Source organism: Chelonoidis abingdonii, chromosome 5 (genome assembly GCF_003597395.2).
Source record: "Chelonoidis abingdonii isolate Lonesome George chromosome 5, CheloAbing_2.0, whole genome shotgun sequence".
Taxonomy (NCBI): Eukaryota; Metazoa; Chordata; order Testudines; family Testudinidae; genus Chelonoidis; species Chelonoidis abingdonii.
The window spans coordinates 42172946-42195052 of record NC_133773.1 but is presented as its reverse complement, the minus strand read 5'-3'; the positions used below and the strand labels follow the sequence as shown (position 1 = coordinate 42195052).

At 41.2% G+C, this 22107-nt stretch overlaps 1 protein-coding gene across 1 annotated transcript in view; it reads left to right on the top strand.

Annotated features, from left to right (window-relative positions):
* TNIP3 (TNFAIP3 interacting protein 3) overlaps nucleotides 1-22107 on the top strand; it is a 123388-nt gene that overhangs the window by 51839 nt on the left and 49442 nt on the right. Inside the window, exon 3 of the mRNA XM_032762526.2 lies at nucleotides 10660-10792. Within this exon, the coding sequence (XP_032618417.2) occupies nucleotides 10660-10792 (133 nt within the window). The remainder of the gene's footprint in view (nucleotides 1-10659; nucleotides 10793-22107) is intronic.

The following is a 22107-nucleotide window of genomic DNA, read 5'->3' as shown; positions in this document are numbered from 1 at the left end:
ATACTATTCTATAAAGGCTTGATACTACATCTGTGGAAGTCCATGGAAAAGCTCCTATTGACTTCAATGGTACAGGATCAGGCACTAAGTGAACAAAGGAGACAACTGATTGCTAGACTGTATAAGTGAGGGGATATCAAAGACAGTGTGCAGACCTAGGCAAACAGACACTAGATGCAACAAAAGAACAGAGTCTTGATCTTTCTCAGAGGACTGTTGCCTTGCAAAACAAAGTCATGCGGATGATGATAAAATGGTGATTATTTGGAATCCCATATCTCTCCCTCTCTCACTTTTTATAAGGTAAGGCTGGCTTTTGATAGGTGTTTTTTCCCCATTTTTTTCTTCTAAAAAAAAATTCCCAATATAGGAATTTCAGCAAAATTTCAAACTAAAGTGACATTTCAGAAGACAGTTTCCTGAAGTTAAGTGATGTACATTTTACCCCCCACCTCAAAATTTCAAGAGAATTGTCCATATTTGGACAGCTCTAATCAGATTTTTTTGCTTATAAAAGTAACACTTAAAAATTACAAGAAGGAAGTACTATGCTCATCTTACCTTTTGTTTGTTTCTGCATTCAGCCTGCTCTATATTCTGTGATAGACCCAGGCCAGTTGGGAACAGCAGCGTAGTAGAAGTGAGATATATTGGCCACTGGATACACAGTTTTCTGTTCCTGGAGTGACCAGAGCAGGGGCTGCTCCAGGCTAATGAGAACACCTGACTCCAGTTAACCTGCTAAGAGTCAAGTGAGGCTGTTAAGAACCGAACTCTAATTGAGGCCCCTCTGATGCTATAGAAGGGCTCATTCCAGTCAGGCCAAAGGGAGCCAGGGGAGAGGAAGTGAGTGTGAGGAACTGGGAGCAAGAGGTGTGCAAGAAGCTGAGAGTGAGTTGGCATACTGCTGGAGGACTGAGAAGTACAAGTGTTATCAGACATCAGGAGGAAGGTCTGGTGGTGAGGACAAAGAAGGTGTTGGGAGGACACCATGGGGAAGTAGCCCAGGGAGTTGTAGCTGTTGCATAACTGTACCAGGAGGCACTCTAGACAGCTGCAGTCCACAGGGCCCTGGGCTGGAACCTAGAGTAGAGGGCAGGCCTGGATTCCCCCCAAACCTCCCAACTCCTAATCAAACACAGGAGGAATTGACCTGGACTGTGGCTTCTATCGGAGGGGAAGGTCTCTGGGCTGTTTCCCAACCCACAGGGTGAATCTGTGAGGTGAGCAAATCTGCCAATAAGCGCATGACCTACCAAGGTACAGGAGGAACTTTGTCACAATTCATAATCAGGATGGCTTTCTCACATCACAGATGTTGATATGTTTGCACTGTGAAGATATGGAAAGCAAAGACTTTGTCCTATTAAAAAAAAATACATGCACTTCCAATTTTTTTCTTATTGATTTTTACAAAAAAGAAAAACACATGAATGATCAGAACTTCTAATAGAAACTTGACACTTCAGTAAATGTGTCATTTTCATTGTAGTCCAATACAATGATATCTGACTTATTTTAGTAACAAAAGCACAGCTTAAATAGTCCAGAACAAAATGTCTTAGTTTATTAATGTTTTTCCTTCAGTACAACTTTTAAGATTGTACAAAATGCATCTTTAAACTTTGTAAAACCTAATGTAGTTTGTGTGTTTGGGAACATTACTTTCTATGACAGCTAAATTCAGAGTGCCATCTAGAGGTCATTAGGAAGAATTGCTTCATTAGGTCTGTCTAAAATTCTAAGCTTGTCATACAGCACTCTTTAACAGAGCAGAACATTATATTTGCTTATTTTCATGCCAAATGCAATGAATTTCTTTCTATGCTTTAATATTTTATATTCTTCACAGTAAGTTCCATACACCAAATTAAGAAAACTTTACTTCACTCCTTTAATGAACAGGAGCATAACATAATGAAATGGGTTAAGAACAGGCAATCCAAGGCAACGTATTCTAAGACAGTAATTGGCTACAGTTCCATAAAGGGGAGGCTTAGGAAATGGACTGAAGTCCAAACCTGTATTAGTTCTTTCTGAAGGATGGGAAATACTGTACTGAAAGTCAATTAGTTTTATACTATCCACATTCAAAATAATGTTAGTAGAATGAAATGAGGAGTTAAGTTTGTCCTCATGAAAGTCATTCCTCTCCCCTCCAATTTCCCATATGAATCCTCTGGGAAATGCATTAGGAAATGGACCCAGAGTGTTTGTATGAAAAGGAGGGAAGGCACTAGGAAGCTTTGACATATATTTTATCGGACTTCCAGTGAGAATCTGAGTGTTATCCCTATGCCTGCCTGCTGACTTGTTATGCAAATAACCTGTAGAGTGCAACCTGCATTGTCTAAATCTCTCATTTCTGTGAAGCTCTGTATCTGAATCAGAGTCATGCAACCTGTAGGTGAAGACATGATCCTGTTTCATTGAATGGGAGGTTTCAGTAAAGTGATGCCTAGATTATAGGGAAAGTCTGCTGGCAAACTGCCTGATTATTTTCTCTCAGGCAGTCTATGGAAGGCTTCAGAGATTGGAGCAATAGCGGTAGGCTAATATAGGCTGGTTATTGCCATTTTAACTACTGTATTTTCTACATTTCCTTTCTTATTTGACCTGACCAGAGGCTTAAAATGCTGGAAACTGCCCGTGTGTGAGTTTCAGGAGGAGGGGAGTGAGCTACGAGAAGAGGTTCTGAGAGCAATTCACTCCCCTTCCTGGAATTTCAGTCATAACTCTGCCCATACTTTCCAGACTTCCGTTCTTGCACTGCTTTCGCTGCCCAGATAACTGTGGGGATCGGTCAGTAAGTCAGGGCTGGATTCCCCTAAGTACTCAATGTTTTGGGGGTGTCCTAGGTATCTCTTGATAATGGAGGTTATACTATACATCCTGCCTCAGTGCAACAGGTTTAAGAGAAAGCAATAGGGCATGGTGCGTTAGCATTGGCACCTTTTATAGGACCAAAGATAATTCAGATATTTACTTTCTTTTACCTCTTTTTCACAGGCCTGAATTAATCATTGAGTATTAATTTATTTAGTGTATGTAATGTACGATACACAAAGAAAGTCAGTGCCTGCTGAAAAGCTCATGGTTTAAAATAAAGATACAGAGAAAATGGCATGCCCTGGGAAATCCAGTGGAGTGAATAATTAACTGTGTACGTTATGCTCAAGATAGTGAAGTCCCAGGCAGACTGTGAAGAGCTACAAAAGAATCTCTCCAAACTGGGTGACTAGGCAACAAAATGGCAGATGAATTTCTGTGTTGATAAATTCAAAGTAATGCATATTGGAAAACATAATCCCAACTATACATATAAAATGATAGGGTCTAAACTGGCTGTTACAACTCTAGAAAGAGATCTTGGAGTCACTGTGGACAGTTCTCTGAAAACATCTACTCAAAGTACAGTGGCAGTCAAAAAAGCAAACAATGTTGGGAATCATTAAGAAAGGGACAGATAATAAGACAGAAAATATCCTATTGCCTATATATAAATCCATGGTATGCTGTCGTAAACAGATAGCTAAGGGTTAATGTCTATTTCACCTGCAAAGGGGTAACCAAACACCTGACCAGAGGACCAATCAGGAAACCGGATTTTTCAAAGCTCAGGGAGGGAATTTTTGGGTGTGTGTCTTTTGTCTGTCTCTCGGCTATGAGAGGGATCTTTCTATCTTCAAGCTTCTAATCTTCTGTTTCCTAGTTGTAAGTACAGGTATAAGACAATATAGGTTTTTATATTGTTTTTGTATTTACATGTGTGTAGTTGCTGGAATGTTTAAATTGTATTTCTTTTTTGAATAAGGTTGTTTATTCATTTTTTCTTTTAAGCAATTGACCCTGTATTGTCAACCTGATACAGAGACTATGTTTATGTGTTTTTCTTTCTTTTTATATAAAGCTTTCTTTTTAAGACCTGTTTGAGTTTTCTCTGGGTAGGCTAAGGAACGAAGGGAAGGGAAATTCTCTTTGTGTTAGATTTACGGAGGGTGAATCTGTGCAGCCTCAGGGGAAGAAGGAGGGGGGGAAGGTGAATTGTCCTCTCTGTTTTGAAAGTCAAGGAGTTTAAGTACAGTATCGTCCAGGATAACCCAGGGAGGGGGAGCCGGGGATGAGGTAAAGAGGAGACAAGGGGAGGAGGTTGTTTTCCCTTTGGTGTGAGACTCAGGGCCTCTGAGTCTTGGGGTCCCCCAGAGAAGGTTTTCGGAGACCAGAGGGAGCCAAGCCCTGGAATCCTTGGCTGGTGGCAGCAATATCAGATCTAAGCTGGTAATTAAGCTTAGAGGGTTCATGCTAGCTTCTCATTTTATGAATGCTAAGGTTCAAATCTGAGTAGGAAGCTACGACATATGCCCATATCCTGAATACTGTGGAGTGATTACTTGCTCCTGCCCTGCGAGGCTTGAAACAGCCCTGGAGAGGGCTGTGGCTGGGGAAAGAAGCCTGGGCTGATTGGAGGAAAGTAGGCTCAGCTGGGGCCATGTCCCAATCAGGCCCAGCTGGCCCCCATAAAAGGCTGTGAGCCAGAGGCCCACGTAGTCTCCCTCTGCCTGTAGAGGGAGAAGGGCCTGGCTGCAAGGTGCCAAGAAGGGAACCTAGTTTGGAGCAGGGCTGGGGAAAGGCCTAGGGAGCTGGGAGCTCTGGCCTAGGAAAGCCCCAGGCTGCAGGCCTGGTAAGGCTCATTAGGTATTGGGTTGGAGGGGGCAGCCCATGAGCAGGCAGAGGCAACAGGTCCAAACCCCCTTTGCCTGTGATGAGTGGCTTACACTGCAATCCACCCCAGTGAGCGGGAATTAGACAGGGACTGGCAGTAGCCTAACACGGAGGTGAAGTGGGGATAGTGGGTGGGAGTTCCCCTGGGAGGGGGAGACTCTGAGGCTGCGAGGGGTACTGCCAGGGGGGTAGCACCCAAGACAAGGGCACCAGGGTCCTGGGAGGGACACAGGGCCAGCAGTAAGGCAGATCACTGGCCTGCAGAGGGTGCTGTGGATGCTGGGTGAGCAATTCCCTGAGGATGACCAGCAGGAGGCACTGCAGCGATGAGTCAAGTTTACAGGGGGATATGATAGAGGTCTATAAAATCATGACTGGTGTGGAGAAAATAAATAAGGAAGTGTAATTTACTCCTTCTCATAATACAAGAACTAGGGGTCCCCAAATTAAATTAATAGGCAGCAGGTTTAAAACAAACGAACTATTTTTTCAAACAATTCACAGTCAACCTGTGAAACTCCTTGCCAGAGGATGTTGTGAAGGCCAAGACTATAACAGAGTTAAAAAAAATAGATAAGTTCATGGAGGATAGGTCCATCAATGGCTATTAGCCAGGATGGACAAGGATTGTTTTCCAGAAGCTGGGAATGAACGACAGGGGATGAATCACTTGGTGGTTATGTGTTCTGTTCATTCCCTCTGGGGCACCTGGCATTGGTCACTGTTAGAAGCCAAAATACTGGGCTAGATGAACCTTTGGTCTGACCCAGTATGGCCATTCTTATGTTCTTAAGTTGAAGCCTTGTTGTTTGTCACATTTAAAATTAGACTGGACAAAAACTGCTATTTAAGTGTAAGAACCGTATATGTGATACCTTATCCATCTGGTAACAAAGAATTCAGGGTATAAAGGTTAAATAGTTCTATTCACTTTTAATAACCATTGAGCTTGTCCCTCCACAATGACAAATACATTGATTTTTTTTTCCCTATGTAGTAGCATTAGACGAACAATGCAATTCTTCACATTTAAATATTTTAAACAAAATTATTACAAATGGGTTTCTATATTATCCCCTGCTTTGCTCAGAAGTCCTGGAACATCTGCTTCAACCTTTATTCCAATCTAAATGACACATAGGTCTCAGTCCAAGTTATGTCTGAGTAAGGACTACAGGACAAGGCGATATGTTCACTTGATATTTCATAAGTTCACAAATGGTATTCCTAGGAGTGCAACCTGAAGGGGAAAAAATTGATGCTTAATCCACAACTTCAGTAAGAAGATTAGATAAAACAATGAGTGCAAATAGTCATTACAGCAAGGGAGAGTTGCTGGTTCTCTATTGAACTGCAGCAATCCTTTGAGCCTAATTAACTTGAAATCGGATTGTCATGTTGAGTACAGAAGGTGAGGGGCCCACAAGGATTTTAAAAAAATGCTTGTCACTCCAGGCTTGTGTTAAACTCCCAAGGTTACAGCTTTTCTCTGACCTTGGCTTAGTAAATGCTACCACCACTCAAATGCAAAAAAAAAAACCTTGGACCCAGGAAGGAGCCCTTGGGAATTCTTCCCTGTGGGGTACCCTCAAGCCCTCTCACCCTGCCCCCCCTCCTCTGGGGAAGAGCTGAGAAAGAAAACCAAGGAATTTAGCTGTTGATACCAGCTAATCAAACAACATGCACAAACCTCTTAGGACACCAAAAATCCAGTCCTGTTCTTAAAAACAGTACATTTTATTAAAAACAAAAAGGAAGAAAATACACCTGCAACTTAGGCTTTTGCTAGATTTTAAAAGAGCAATTCCAAAAATTAAGCACCCAAAACAGTTTTCTTTTGGGTTAGCTTAAAGAACAAACAAAAGCACAAACAAAAGAACAAACAAAAGAACAAACAAAAGCATCTGGGGTTAGCACAGCGGAGTCCACAAGCCTTAAAAAAAATAAATAAATAAAATAAGCAGAAATAAACCTTATCAAGTCTTCCTCAACATTCCCAATTTACTTACATATTTGGGTTGTTAAAAGCAGTTCTAGATATGATCTAATGGTTTTCATATCTGGTTCAAACTTTACACAGTATTCCTGCTTATAGTATTGCTAGTCCATGCCTCCTTCTACGGAGAGCAACAGACAAAGGGAAAATGTCTTTCTCAATTTTAAAGAGTTTTACCTTCTCATTGGCTCTTTTGGTCAGGTACCCATTTTCTTTTCTTTACCTGGGGGACTTTTAACCCTTTACAGGTAAAGCAAGCCGAGAACAGCTACCAAGAGGGATTTTACAGCTTGCTGGCTGTCTGGGTGTCAGTCAAAGGGAGCTACTCTCACCCATCCCCCCACCCCGTCATTAATCACACAGATGATCACAGGTCTCATGACTTTGACTGTTGACCTTTGAGGGCTCATCTTCTGACCCAGGCCATGAGTCAGGGGAAAGCTATGAAAAGAAAGTTACATCAGCTGCAGGGCAATCCATGGTGGTCTATATTAGTATGTTTCTCAATTCCTGTGTCTTGAAATAATACTCTCCCAGCTGGACAGTATTCCCCCACCCACCAGGGCCAGTGCTACCATTTAGGCAGCCTAGGCAATCACCTAGGGCGCCAGAATAATTGGTGGGCGGCATTTTGCCGGAGGGGGCGGCAGGCAGCTCCGGTGGAGCTGCCGCAGTGGTGCCTGCGGAGGGTCTGCTGGTCTGTGGTTCCGGTGAAGCTGCCACAGTCGTGCCTGTGGACGGTCGGCTCCTCGCGCGGCTCCAGTGGACGGCCCGCAGGCATGACTGCGGCAGCTCCACCGGAGCCGCAGAGCACCGGACCCTCCGCAGGCACCACTGCGGCAGCTCCACCGGAGCCGTGGGACCTGCACACGGGGTGGTGAAATTGCTGTCTGCTTAGGGCACTCAAACCCCTAGCGCCGGTCCTGCCACCCACACACTTCTAGATTAAATTAGTTTAATAATTTTAATCTTCATGTAACTACCCCACCCAGACAAATTGAGAGATATTCTTTATGTGCCTGGAACAAACAACCACCTCTGCCTATGTGGTGATTCGCAATTTCCAGTGCCATAGGTCTGGACGTAGACACCTGTCTACACATGCACAAAATAGGTTAGTACAACATAAAAATGAAATTTACTATCGCACCCTGGAATCGTGCAAATATACCCCAGTGTTGTGGCCTACATTGTGCTTGATCCACAGAGGTGGTGAATCAATTACAGCCCCCAACTGTGGATCCTGAATGTTTAGCTCAGGCTGTAGAGACTTAGGCTTTCAGCTTGATATGCCCCTATTTCAGTCCCTGATACTGGCCAAGTTGGTGGCTAGTCCACAGAGGCACAATTGTTAGTTAACAATACACTAATCCAGGAGGAGGGGAACATAGTGCACCCAGAGCATGGCCAAGTCTCTTCAATTCTGGACCTACAGGATGCTGGGATAGGGGTGGCTCTGGTGGGGACTAATTTTACTCCCTGTCCATCAATGCAGCAGTCATTTCTATGGCTGGTTCTGGTATTTACATTAGTTATGTAAATCATGGTATTTACATTAATTATGAAAATAATATTCAGTCTACTTTCCCTTAACTGTGCCAAAATGACTGCTTTGATGTTGTAATTTCTGAATACTTCCAGATGTTATCAAATACATTTAATTCTGCTGCATAATGTGTAATAAATTTTGTCATGCGATGCAAATATATCTCATACACTAGGCATATTTGCAGGCAATCTGGAGGAGCTGAAACAAATGGGTTTTGGAGGGATGTGGATAAGAGAGCATGGGTATGTCATAATGCATGTTAGAGTCATTAAAAAGTCCTAATTATCTGTTTAATTAACAACAGAGCATACAAACTAATGTGCTCATGCATAATGCTGTGCAACAATACCATTTCAAGAATCTTACAAACATATGTTGCTAATGTGCAGCTTGTAATGTCTACAGTGTTTTTTAAGTTTTATAATAAGAAAAGTTAAGGAAAAGGCAGAATTTTCATTTTTTTCTGTCTTTGTGTATAACTTAACAACGTTAAAGGGATCAGGACAGCCTAGCCACATTGTGTACTACCCTTATTCCATTTGCCTTTCATAACTGAAGGCACTGTATTTTGTTTAGTTAGCATATAATCCTAGCTTTGCATTCATGTTTGTTGAAATGGCTTGCTGCTGCTCATTTTAGGTGAAACTCACCCTGTACAGAAGGCCAGCCCATGCATCACTTAATTCCTACTTATAGTCTGAAAATAGGGCTTAAATGGAAGTTAAGAAGCATGGATCTTTATGCTGGCACTCTGCAAGGGGTTAAATTTCATTTTCTGAGTCTAGTCCGGGAAAGGGCCAAGTATTTCCCCCAAACTGGGCCCTTTGTGATAAAACTCAAGCACACATCAACTCATGTACATCCTAAATTGTCACTGGAATGCCTGCTGCAGTTATTTGTGGCACCTTTGGTGGTGTTAAGAGTATCTTCATTCAGTGGCATGATTTAGTGCAGAGTTTTGTCGGGAGGCAAGTGATTTGGATTGTTTCACTATGAGATTTGGAGCTCCATAGTGCAACAAGCCATTTTGTATAATTTTGATAGTCAGCTTTTTAACTTAATTGGTGAGTGATAAGTTACCATACCACGTTAGTTGCAGTTCCCTACTCAGTTTTCAGCAACCTACCTCGCTCCAATGTTTGTTATGCAGTGCGATGTAATAGCTCTGGGCACAGATGCCTAACTAACCCAGTACTGTTTCTCATTCTGGAGCACTGTATAACTTGAGCTTTATCCAAGATGGCAAGAGATTTATACATGTCTATAACATCATTTCACTGTCCAAAGCATCAGAGAGACTGAACATTTCTAGTTGAAAGTTACAGTAATTTATATAAAACCTCTTCCAGTTCATACATTTTTGTGAATGATGTTCAGTTAGTGTTAGCTCTAGAATTAGTGGTAGCTCTGGGATCAGAACTCAAAAATGTCTGACTCCTAATCATAGGATCTGACTACTGGACAATAAACCAGATCCAAAACTTTACCCTTCCTTATTGCCTACTCTCTTTTATTTAGTACATAGGGGAAAGAACTAACGCTGATGGAAAGAGAAATACACAGTCCCTGTCTGTAAAAGCACAGAATAGAATGAATTGTTCTGTTGTCTATCCAAACTTCCGCTTGTCTAATTATAGCCTTTATTTTTATGGGGGAGATTGATGGATTTGCTATATGGATGAACTATGTTCTTAAATACATTTGCAAATTGCCTGGAATAGGCCCCTTCCTGGATTGTTTATATAAACTGAAATAAATAAGTGAAGCTAATAAATAAAATATTCTTACTGCCTATGATCTTCCTGATAGCTTCAAATGGAGAAGTTATTAACTAGATCTAGAGGAAAAATGAACACCTATTGTGTAAATAAAAAAAACAAATTCAGACCTTTTTAAAAAAATGGTTAATTTAAAAACCAATTTTTTAAAATCAGAAATGTTATTGTAAATATTGTCAAATTGTTTACTGAAAACCTGGCTGCGGCAAACAATTTTAACAACTTTTTTTGTTCATGTTTGATTTAAAATTTCTGGAAAAAATGAGGAAAGGCACAACATTTTTTGCAAAACTCCAGAAATGACTGATAATTTTTATGCAAAAAAATTTCATTTCAAGGGGGGAAAAAAGCCATCTTACAAAAAAGCTTCTTGTTAGAAAAATGTTATACCAACTCTAACACAAACCCCTATCATTCCGTTTTGCTGATTCTGCAATTCTGTGATTCTGCTTTACTCTTCTGTGCTTGTGTGCAAGGGTGAAGCCTGTGATAGGTACAGAACTAGCTCTTCCATATATTGTGCCACATAAGGAAATGGTTGACCAGAAAATAGACTCCCTAAATTCTTTCCTGTATGCTTTGGCAATATAACCTTACCATTTCCTTCTAAGCAGGTGTGAAAGCATAGAGCTTGATGATGAAATAAGAAATCTGATAGAGAAGAACAGTATTGCACAGTACCATGAGAACTCTGAGTTCATTACTCAAGAAGGTGTGCTCAAACAGATGACTTCGTGTTCCCTGAAGGTAAGCAAATGTTTCTTTTGCAACAGTTTGTCTGCAAGGGAAGAAAATTGAGGGGGTATCTCCTGTTGTATTAACAAGTATACACAAACTTCCTTGATTGCTGAACACATCATATGAGGAACACACTGTAAATGCTTTCCCAAAGCCACCTCCTGTGACTTAGGGAAGCTGTTTAAGTGAGAAGACACTTCTCTTCAGCAGTTTCCAAAGCCCAGCTAGAGACACTGAGAGTGCATCTACACAGGGATAAAAAACTGTCAGCTGATTCAGGCTCATGGGGCTCAAGCTCCAGATCTGAAAAATTGCTGTGTAGATGTCTGGACTTTGGACTGGAGCCCCAGCTCTGGAACTCTGAGAGTGGAAGGTCCCAGAACTCGGGCTCCAGCCCAAGCCAGAATGATTTCACAATTTTTAGCCCTACAGCTTATGCTATTTGACTGAGGCCAGCTGCAGCAGCTCTCCTTTATCTCTGCATAGACATAGACATATTGTCCAAAGCAGCATTCTGATTGGCCAGCTAGACCTTTTGGGTAGTGATATCTAGAGATGCCCGACTGTGACCTTAAACACACACGAACATATCTAGACCCATTGTGTTCAACGGTTCAATAGTGAAAGGGGAAGAAGGGAAACAAAAAAAGGCCATTTGTGCAGATGGGAGGGGAAATTGGTGGAGTGGAAATGAGGATCTGAGAAAGAAAAAGTAATGGTTTAGGTATCCCTCTCCCCTGAATGCCAAGCTACTCTCCACCTGGTAGTGAGAGGAGGAGAGGAAATTCTCATTTCTTGCAATGAGGAAAGGAAGGAGAAACAAGATAGTGCACCCAGGCTGGGGAGAGAGAGTTAAACTATTCATTCCTGAAGGGAACGAAGTGGAGACCCACTTTGCATCCTTTCGGACATCATAATGAGCAAAAGGATGTGGCTGAAAAGCACAACTCTAAGTATGTTACAAGGAATTACCAGGAAAATGAAACATGTTACTATGATGAATCAATTTATAGGTATTTCGCAAGTAAACCATCATCTCCAGAATGACTTGCTGCTACGGCTGCTCAGGAATTTTTCAGTGAAATGTTTTTTGTCAGAAAATTCCCATTTGTTGAAACTGAAACTTCTTTGAGAGTTCCACACCTGGGCGGACAAAACCAGTTATCTCCAGAGACAGCTGATAGTCTAGAAAAGCAGGAATATCAGAAGATGTTGGGCCTGTCTATTAGCTCACTGCAGATCCACCTAGTAGCAATCACTGCCTTCCACCCTTGGGTAGAGAGCTATTCTATTTTTACATACCCAATAATAACCAAATTCCTGAAGGTTCTCACTAGGACCTTCCCACCAGTAGTGAAGCGAACAGCTCAATGGAACCTCAGTCTTGCACTGTCAATACTTATCAGGCTATCCTTTGAACGTCTAACCATGTGCTCAATGTCCCACCTGTTTATGCAGGTCACCATCACATTGGTCAGGAGGCTAAGCAAGCTGAGGGCACTCATGACCAACCTGCCATATATGCTACTTTTCGAAAAGAAAAGGTATCTCTTTGCTTCCACCCAAAATTCATTCCCAAGGTAATTTTTGAGTTCCACGTAGATCAATCAATTCACATACTGGTATTCTTTCCAAAACATTGTGCCTCTAGTGAGAAGGAGAGGCTTCACTCTCTTGACATCAGAGGAGCTTTGGTGTTCTATCCTCAAAGAGTGAAACCAATTAGAAAAATGTCTACACTATCTGTTGCTGTATCAGAATGAACCTGGGGTTAAGCAATATCTACACAGATCCTCTCCAAGAAGGTTCCTGGCTGCTCTCAGTTATCACATATCCCTCCCTGGTCAGGATGAGGGCCCATCCACTGGAACACAGGCAACGTCAGTAAGCATCTCTCCAAGAAGTACCTGTGCAGGATATTTGTAAGGCATCAATCTAGAGTTCCATCCACACCTTCATGAAGCATTATGCTTTAATCTAAGCCTCTTCCGCAGACACAGCCTTTGAACAACATCAATACTTCCTGCATCCTCATACCACCCTCTTCTTTGACTACTGCTTACCAGTCACCACCATGTGGCATACACATGGGGACCAGCACTTGAAGAGGAAATGGAGTTTACTTACCTGTAATGGGACAGGTCCTGAGATGTGTGATCCCTATCTGCATTCCTCTCTCTGCCCTCCTTCCCCTCTGCCACGGATCATGACACTATTTGTGGTAGAAAACAGTCTGCACCTCCCCATATACCCTGGTGCTGAGCACGACAGGCTTTATGGCACAAGCATGGAGCAATGGACACTACTTGAAAGATTTTTCCGTTCTCCCACATGTGGTGTGCCTGTGTACCCATGCATGGAATGCAATAGCGACCACACATCTCAAAGTAAGATTTTTTTTTTGGTGTGTGTGTGGAAATGCATCTGTTTTGACCAAAGCTTCGCTGGGAATAAATTTCAGATCTGGGATGGAATTTCCAGGTGGAAGAAGAGACCCCCAGAATAGCCCATCAGTATCCCAGTGATTATGACACTTGGGAATGTGGGAGAGCCAGGATTAAATTTCTTCTCTGTCTCAGGCAGAGCAAGCACTAGAACCTGGGCCTTCTACTTTGTACCATGTGAGTACCCTAATAGCATTATTCTCTCTCCCTTTCCTGTTAGAGCTATTCCACTTTGTATAAATAAATATTCACTGGAGCACAGAGAGAGACTGATGCCATAGCCCTGTGGTTAGGTGTGAGTCCAGACCAGGTAGAGTAGGGACTTGACCTGGGTCTCCCATATCTTAAGTGAGTGCCCTAATCACAGGGGTATTGTCTACTTTAAGGTGGATCTCTCACTCTTTTTGTAAAAATATTCAAATAGTCTCATTTTCATTCTGATGCAGACTGAACCCAAATGTCAAAACCTTGGATATTCTTCAAAGAATTCTTGTTTTCTACCTAGCCCTACTTGCTGCCTACAATAAGATTAAGGGAAAATGTCACAATTAGAACAATGCGATCAGAATCATCACAAAAGGGGGAAAAAAACTAGATGGATTTCACATGACCATTGAAATCCACAAAAATCTCTGCCCCGTCCTCCCAAAAGCGGTGAAACAAAAGCAGCACCAGGACTGCAAAAGCATTAAACTTCTCACTTAATACACATCAGCAAACAAAAGTGGGTGATTGTTTCAATCAGCCACTAGATGTGATCTTTTTTTTTTCAACAGAAAGTTGGGAGTGTAGACAGGGGAAGAGTACAGAGCGAGCGTTCGCTCCCCCTCCTTTGTTCTATAGTTCAGTGTTTCACTTTAACTATGCAAATCTGTAGTATTTTCCCTCTCTTTATATGCATTTGCAAATATTCCAGTTACTTGACCTTTGGATGTGTGTGAGGGTTTTTCATACAGTTGAGAGGGCGGTACAGTGCTTCAAGTGTACAAAAGTGTGTGGTTTTCAGGGGTGGCTGTTTTGCACAGCAGTCAGACTGACTTGGCGGCATGCCTGTGGACAGTCCACTGCTTACACGGATTTGGCAGCATTTCTGCTGATCCCACGCCTTCAGCATACCTGCCGCCGAAATACCACCGAAGTCGCAGAACCGCAGGCATGCCGCGAAAAGTGGCCTGACTGCCTCCCTCATAGCGACCATCAGGCCTCCCCTTGTAGCTTGCCGCCCCAGGCACTCACTTTCTGGAGCCGCCCCTGGTGGTTTTAAGATTTTTTTTTTAAAAAGGAGTGGCTATTTTACTTGGTCAACTATTTACTTGGATTTACAGTAAGTGCCAGCTGTGATAAAGTCCAACAATTTTCAGTGCAGGTGGCTTAAAATGAGTGTTGGGTTGTATCAGTTGAATATGCAGGATATGATTTCTTGCCATGCTAGAGAATACTCTTCAGATGTAAATGATTTACAATAGTAAAGAAAACAGTTGCGAATGTTAGTTTTTGTAGCTTAGTTTATACCTCTTCCTCTATCCCTATCTTATGCTTCATCTGTGGCTTTGTACATCCTCTCAGAAAAGTCAGGCACAGATAGTAAATCATGTGAATGTTTGTCAGATTTTTACAATGTTTGAGGTAGCAGTATTGCCAACCCCAACTGTTGAAAAATCCTATTAGACACCAAAATTCATGAGATTGGCTTTAAAATCATGAGGTTATGTAAAAATAATAGATTTGGTATTCTTTTTATTTACCTTCTGCTTTTTGAGCTTTTTAGAGTGCACTGGGGTCACGTTTTGAAGTTTTCTCCTCAGCCACAAGGGCTAGTAACTTAAAGAAAAGTTAAGAACAAAGGCTGAAATCACCACATATCCATTTGACTCCAGGAGCTCTAAGAAAAACAGTCGTAATCATGTATCAGAGGGGTAGCCATGTTAGTCTGGATCTGTAAAAGCAGCAAAGAATCCTGAGGCACCTTAAGACCAACAGACGTTTTGGAGCATGAGCTTTCGTGGGGAATACCCACTTTGTCAGATGCATGTAGTGGAAATTTCCAGGGGAAGGTATATATATGCAAGCAAGCTAGAGATAACGAGGTTAGCTCAGTCAGGGAGGATGAGGCCCTGTTCTAGCAGTTGAGGTATGAAAACCAAGGAAGGAGAAACTGGTTTTGTACTTGGCAAGCCATTCACAGTCTTTGTTTAATCCTGAGCTGATGGTGTCAAATTTGCAGATGAACTGAAGCTCAGCAGTTTCTCTTTGAAGTCTGGTCCTGAAGTTTTTTTGCTGCAGGATGGCCACCTTAAGGTCTGCTATAGTGTGGCCAGGGAGGTTGAAGTGCTCTCCTACAGGTTTTTGTATATTGCCATTCCTAATATCTGATTTGTGTCCATTTATCCTTTTCCGTAGAGACTGTCCAGTTTGGCCGATGTACATAGCAGAGGGGCATTGCTGGCATATGATGGCGTATATTACATTGGTGGACGTGCAGGTGAATGAACCGGTGATGGTGTGGCTGATCTGGTTAGGTCCTGTGATGGTGTCGCTGGTGTAGATATGTGGGCAGAGTTGGCATCGAGGTTTGTTGCATGGATTGGTTCCTGAGCTAGAGTTACTATGGTACGGTGTGCAGTTGCTGGTGAGAATACGTTTCAGGTTGGCAGGTTGTCTGTGGGCAAGGATTGGCCTGCCACCCAAGACCTGTGAAAGTGTGGGATCATTGTCCAGGATGGGTTGTAGATCCCTGATGATGCGTTGGAGGGGTTTTAGCTGGGGGCTGTATGTGATGGCCAGTGGAGTCCTGTTGGTTTCTTTCTTGGGTTTGTCTTGCAGTAGGAGGCTTCTGGGTACACGTCTGGCTCTGTTGATCTGTTTCCTTATTTCCTCGTGTGGGTATTGTAGTTTTGAGAATGTTTGGTGGAGATTTTGTAGGTGTTGGTCTCTGTCTGAGGGGTTAGAGCAGATGCGGTTGTACCTCAGTGCTTGGCTGTAGGTACAACCCCTGCCGTCCCCACCAACATAAGTTCTGTGGCGATCTGGAAACCTACTTTCGCCATCTCCAACTCAAAGAATACTTTCAGGACAGCACTAAACTCAGGTACCCTCCCACCAACAGCACAAGAAGGAGAACTCCACATGGACTCCTCCTGAGGGTCGAAATGACAGTCTGGACCTATACATTGAATGCTTCCGCTGACATGCACAGGCAAAAATTGTGGAAAAATAACATCGCTTGCCTCATAACCTAAGTTGTGCAGAACGCAATGCCATCCACAGCCTCAGAAACCACCCTGACATCATCATCAAAGAGGCTGATAAAGGAGGTGCTGTTGTCATCATGAACAGATCTGACTACCAAAAGGAGGCCGCCAGACAACTCTCCAATACCAAATTCTACAGGCCACTTCCCTCAGATCCCACTGAGGAATACACTAGGAAACTGCACCATCTACTCAGAACATACCCTACACTAACACTGGAACAAATCAGCATACCCTTAGAGCCCCGACCAGGGTTATTCTATCTACTACCCAAGATCCACAAACCCTGAAATCCTGAATGCCTCATCATCTCGAGCATTGGCACTCTCGCTGAAGGACTGTCTGGATATGTGGACTCTCTACTCAGACCCTATGCCACCAGCACTCCCAGCTATCTCCGTGACACCACTGATTTCCTGAGGCAACTACAATGCATTGGTGACCTTCCAGAAAACACCATCCTAGCCACCATGGATGTAGAGGCTCTCTACACAAACATCCCACACACAGATGGAATACAAGCTGTCAGGAACAGTATCCACTACATGCGTCTGACGAAGTGGGTATTCACCCACAAAAGCTCATGGTCCAAAACGTCTGTTGGTCTATAAGGTGCCACAGGATTCTTTGCTGCTTTTACTAGTCATAATGAAACCAATGACAAAATCATGAGTTGGCCACACTCACAATCACCAACAGTAACTGACATATTCTAACCCCAAGAATCTAGTAAGACTGTATTTCTGGAATTGTATGTAAACAAATTCTCTTTGCTTCTTTCCCTTTTTTTCTTTATCTAAGCTAAGTTCTTCATAAATTAAACATGTAAGGGCTGAAAGAGGCCAGTTGAGGGAGGGAACCTGGATATGCAGAGTGAACAGACTGGACTCCAAGTGTCAACTTCATGTACTGGTCACTGCACGTATTATAGTTTTTAAATTATGGAATGTCGTCATGCTGTGTTACCCACAGTCCTGGGCCATCTTTGTACTAAACCATAGTGGCCCTTCGTGGAAAGTCTCATTTTTAATCTTCACCATGTTGTGTGAGAAGAACATAGTGCCTGATTGGCTTCAAAGAGAACCTGAAGGTGCAAGAAATGCATGAAATGGATGCAAGGGACTTACCCAATTTGGTAAGAATTTATTTCCATCTGACCATGTGATCAGTCCACATATGGGCAAATGGAAAGGGTTGAGTCCTTGTATTTGAATTGCACAAGTGAACTAAATACACATTTCATCTATAAATACAAAGGGCCAAACTCTGAAGTGTCAAGAGGAATTAGACCTCTTGCCCTAGCTCAGACTCCTTTCCATTTACTGAAATGGAAACTTTTCCCTTTGACTAGAGCTGGCCAAATAATTTTCACTGACCAAAAATGGGAAACATTTTATAAAAGTGGCTTCAAATTTAATCAAGCTTTTCAACCATCTCCACTCCGACCTACTTTTTGAAGAATAGTGTCAGAAGTCTAATTAGTGTAAGTTTCATATACTGAGGTACTCTAGCTCAGACTTCCTTCCCCATTGTTTCAGTGTGTATAAAAAGTCTAAATGAGTCTAACATGCACTCCCCTACACACCACATTTGAGTCTGGCACAATCTCAGTAAATTATCATGATCTTCAATATGTCCCTGGAGAGGTATCCCCTATTTTATAGAGGAGGAAACTGAGGCACAAATCACTTGTCTGAAGTGATGCAGGAAGTCAAAACAGTAAATAGAACCCCGATCTCCTAAATCCCAGTCCCCCGCTAGAACCACTAGCACAGCCTCTGTTCCCCAAAATTACATGAATTATTAAACATTCCTATTATTATAACAGACTAGGCCAAGTATTATTTGTCAAAATGATATATTTTCCACATTAAATATTTTTTTGTATACAGAATATTTTAAATATATCATATCCATGGCATTCATATGAAATGATTCATTTATATTTTACATACACGTAGAGGGCAACTTTTCCATATAGGGAAGAATAGGACCAAATGGGAAGGGACAAATAAAAATATTATTAACATGCCAGCAAAAAGAAAGGAAAACATTTGGTTCATGGACTATCAATAGTTAGACATATAGATCAAAAGTTACAATAACTGTTCTGTACATGAAAATATCTTCCTGAACAAGCAGATCATAGCAGTTCTGACGCTGGATATAATTAGAAGAAGATTATGATTCATCAGTGGGTATAGTGTGAGATTATATATATCTAAACACACACACTAAGTTTCACAGTATCCTTGATTTTCCTCATTCCTACATTTTTCTTCTTAGTGTTACTTCTAGTGCCTCCTTGCTCTCTTTTATTCCAGTTTAACTGTAGATTCATGAAATAGGTATTTAGGTCCTGAGGGCCACAGTTTGTAAACACTTAGGCACGTGAGCAACTTTGCTCACAATTAGTCCTGCTGAAGTCAACAAAGAACAATAGAAGGAAAGCTTGAAGCAGAATCATTTTATTCAGTGCCTAAGCTGCTAAGGTTCAAGTACTGAGGAACATACTTTCATCTGAACACATGTACATACAAGAATATTGTGAGTTTCTAGATGAACATTAATACATATGTCAAAAAGGTATGTTGACACACTCATTTTTTCAGGAAAATCTCCTTCTTACTCATTTTTCTGTCTGGATGAAGCTTGTATGCACAAAGATCAAATGTAGACAGGAAAGAACATACTCTTTCCTGTTTAAAGATTGGCTGTATTCCCAGTTTGAATTACCTTGCTGTTCAGTATTTCACTGCACCAGACTGAGAACAGGGAATAGCTGCCATTCTGTACCCCAAATGTCTATTGCCATCACCACTCTTTTCATTATTTTTAAATAATATTTTAAATGAAGATTATAACAAACCCTACTGGTACGATAACAGTTGGAGAAAAACATTCATATTATAAAATCCAATTCCAAATGTATGGGTGGGGAAAGTCTTCAAGGAGTTTTAGGGATGGTCTGAGAGAGACAGAGAGATGAGTGTGCGCACAAGCGCACACATGCTACACACAAATCAGCAAACTCTTAGCCTAAATAATCTTACAGTGAATATGGCTTATACAGTCCTGCCACTGAATAGTATAAGTCTATAAAGGCTTAACTGCAAACACCGGCTAAGTTAAGAGTCATAGAATGAAGTGATTCTATATTTTATCTGTTATCTGCATCATCAAAAAGAGAGTGTTATCCAGCTGAGCATTTAAAAAGTCTTTAGTTTCATTAGAATTAAGGAAGATATAATGGCCAAGACTTCCAAAAGTGGCTAGTGATTGAGTACCTTAATTTGAGTACCCAATTTACTACACATAAAGGGCCTGTCTTTCCAAGGAAGGGTGCTTACCATTTTCTAAAAATCAAACCATGTAAGGTGTCTCGAGTTGGGTACCAAAAAAACAAGACATCCAAAAACACTATAAATGTCTGAAGTTACTTTAATTTTTATAATTTTAATATGGAAACTTATGAAATAAAAGAATGATTTTATACCATCTAGACACACATGAGGGTATATAGGGAACAAAGAAGATGAAAAGTGAGGAAGGGAAGAAAATGAATTAGTCATACTAGAGTAGATCTTGGTAATGAGTAAGTCTAAGATTTCGGCACAGGATTTGTGACTTTCAGCGACCTCTGTGACATTTTCAGCTTCAGCGCACGGGGCAGCAAAACTGGAGCTGTCAGCTGGTGGAGGCCCTGGAGCTCTGAGCCATGGCACGGGGAGCCCTGAAGCTCTCAGCTACTGTGGGCAGCAGGTGCTGGACCCTGCCTTTCCTTCCTGCAGCAGAGCTCAGGCTCTCATCCCCCTGTCAATCCCATTTTGTCACTTTTACTGAAAAAAAAAAATGTCCCAGACAGATCATGGGCAATAGACAAAAATTCACAGAAGCCCATCACCTGCAGGAACGTTTACTAAAAATAACAATCACAAAACTTTAGTAATGAGATCATAAATAGTAACTGTGAATCTTAGAAATTAGAAAATGAAAAAGACCTACAGTATTAAGTAAACTAAGCTATCTCCCTTCTGGTGCAGGATTATTCACTATATTATCTTTTTTAATACACCTTTTTCATGCTTTTGTGCTGTCTTTTTAAAAGGTAACAGTGCAGCTGAATATTAAAAATGTTATTGCGGGAGAGAAACAACAAAATGGTCTGTGTCAAACAAAGACCATATTTTTTGTGTGTGTGCACGTGTGTGTGTGTGTGAGTCATATATAAAGATAAAACAGTGATGACCCAGCAGGGAACTCCTTTAGCAAATTTCCTGTTAAGAAATATCTAAACCTTGTCATTGCTCCAAAAAGACAGTAAATGCTCTTGGTGATTATGTTGTTACTCAAACTGAGATGGAAATCTTCACTTAAATTAGAAAGCTCTACTTAAGTCAGGACTGATTCCACATGGAGTTTTTCTGGTCAGTTTCCCGTTGTTGCCATGATTGTGTTAAAATGAACAGAGAAATTAAATACATTTCTCCCATGCCTAAATATAATTTATCATTGACATATTTCAGTGTTTGTTTTAAGAATTTTGAAGATATTGATTTTTTTACATTTTCACATGTGAAATTATGGGTTTTAAGAATTTTTTTTAAATAGTTATCAATTTAAAATGTTGACAGTTAAGGGAAATTATGGGGAAGCACACAATGGGGTGAGGGTCAGACAACAATTTTGACAAATGTTGAGATTCAAAAAGTTAAAGCTTTATAACCATTAAAATATAACTTGCCAACTTCTTGTGCCAAAATATACCAATAAATATCCTTAAATCAAACTCTAATAAGTTGCCAAGTAGTATTTTTCTTACTTAGCCTACCTGTAAACTTTTATTATTATCAATGAAAATATTTTTTTCATCAGTTTGTGTGTACAATGAAATCACTTACCTACATTTACCAATCAAATCAAATCCTTCCAAGCCTAATCACAGTCAATGTTGGTTTAGTGCCCAATTGCATGTCAGAATCCCGTAGTAGGAATATGCAGCCTAACTTGCAAAAAGGGGTCCTTTTGCTGTTCTCATTGGATGAAAGAGGGCACATGCATAGAGGGGGTGCATTAGAAATGAAATAATAAAAAGTAGGGCTGAGATGAATGAAGAAAAGGAATGTTTAGGGGTATGTCCACAAACTGATAGGAGCACTGGAGCCATTTGGAAGACAGTATGTCATTATTTAAACAGATATTTCAGGAGAATATAAAACACATGAATTCACTGTAGACTTTGGTATGACTGTGTGTGTTTGTATAAATCGCAGAAGTTAGTGGTGAAATCCAGTAAGGTCATCAAATCTGCATCCTCCCAATGCAAGATTGTTTCCTGATGTATATTTTTCTGGTGATTTATACAAGTGCATTCACTAATGCAGAACCTGCCATTGCACATATTTGTCCATTTAAAGAAAAAGAGAGAAATAAAATCAAGATGTCAAATCACATGCAAGTTAGACAGCAATTTACAGCTCTTGCTGTGCTCAGCATTACTTTTGCTACTTTAGCAAAAAATGTTTAGAGACAAATCTATCAGCATCCAGATAGGCAGGGAAGAGTTGGGGTGTCTGTGTTTCTTGTGCTGGGTTTTGGTTTTTTGTCTGAAGAGCAAAGCGATATGCTT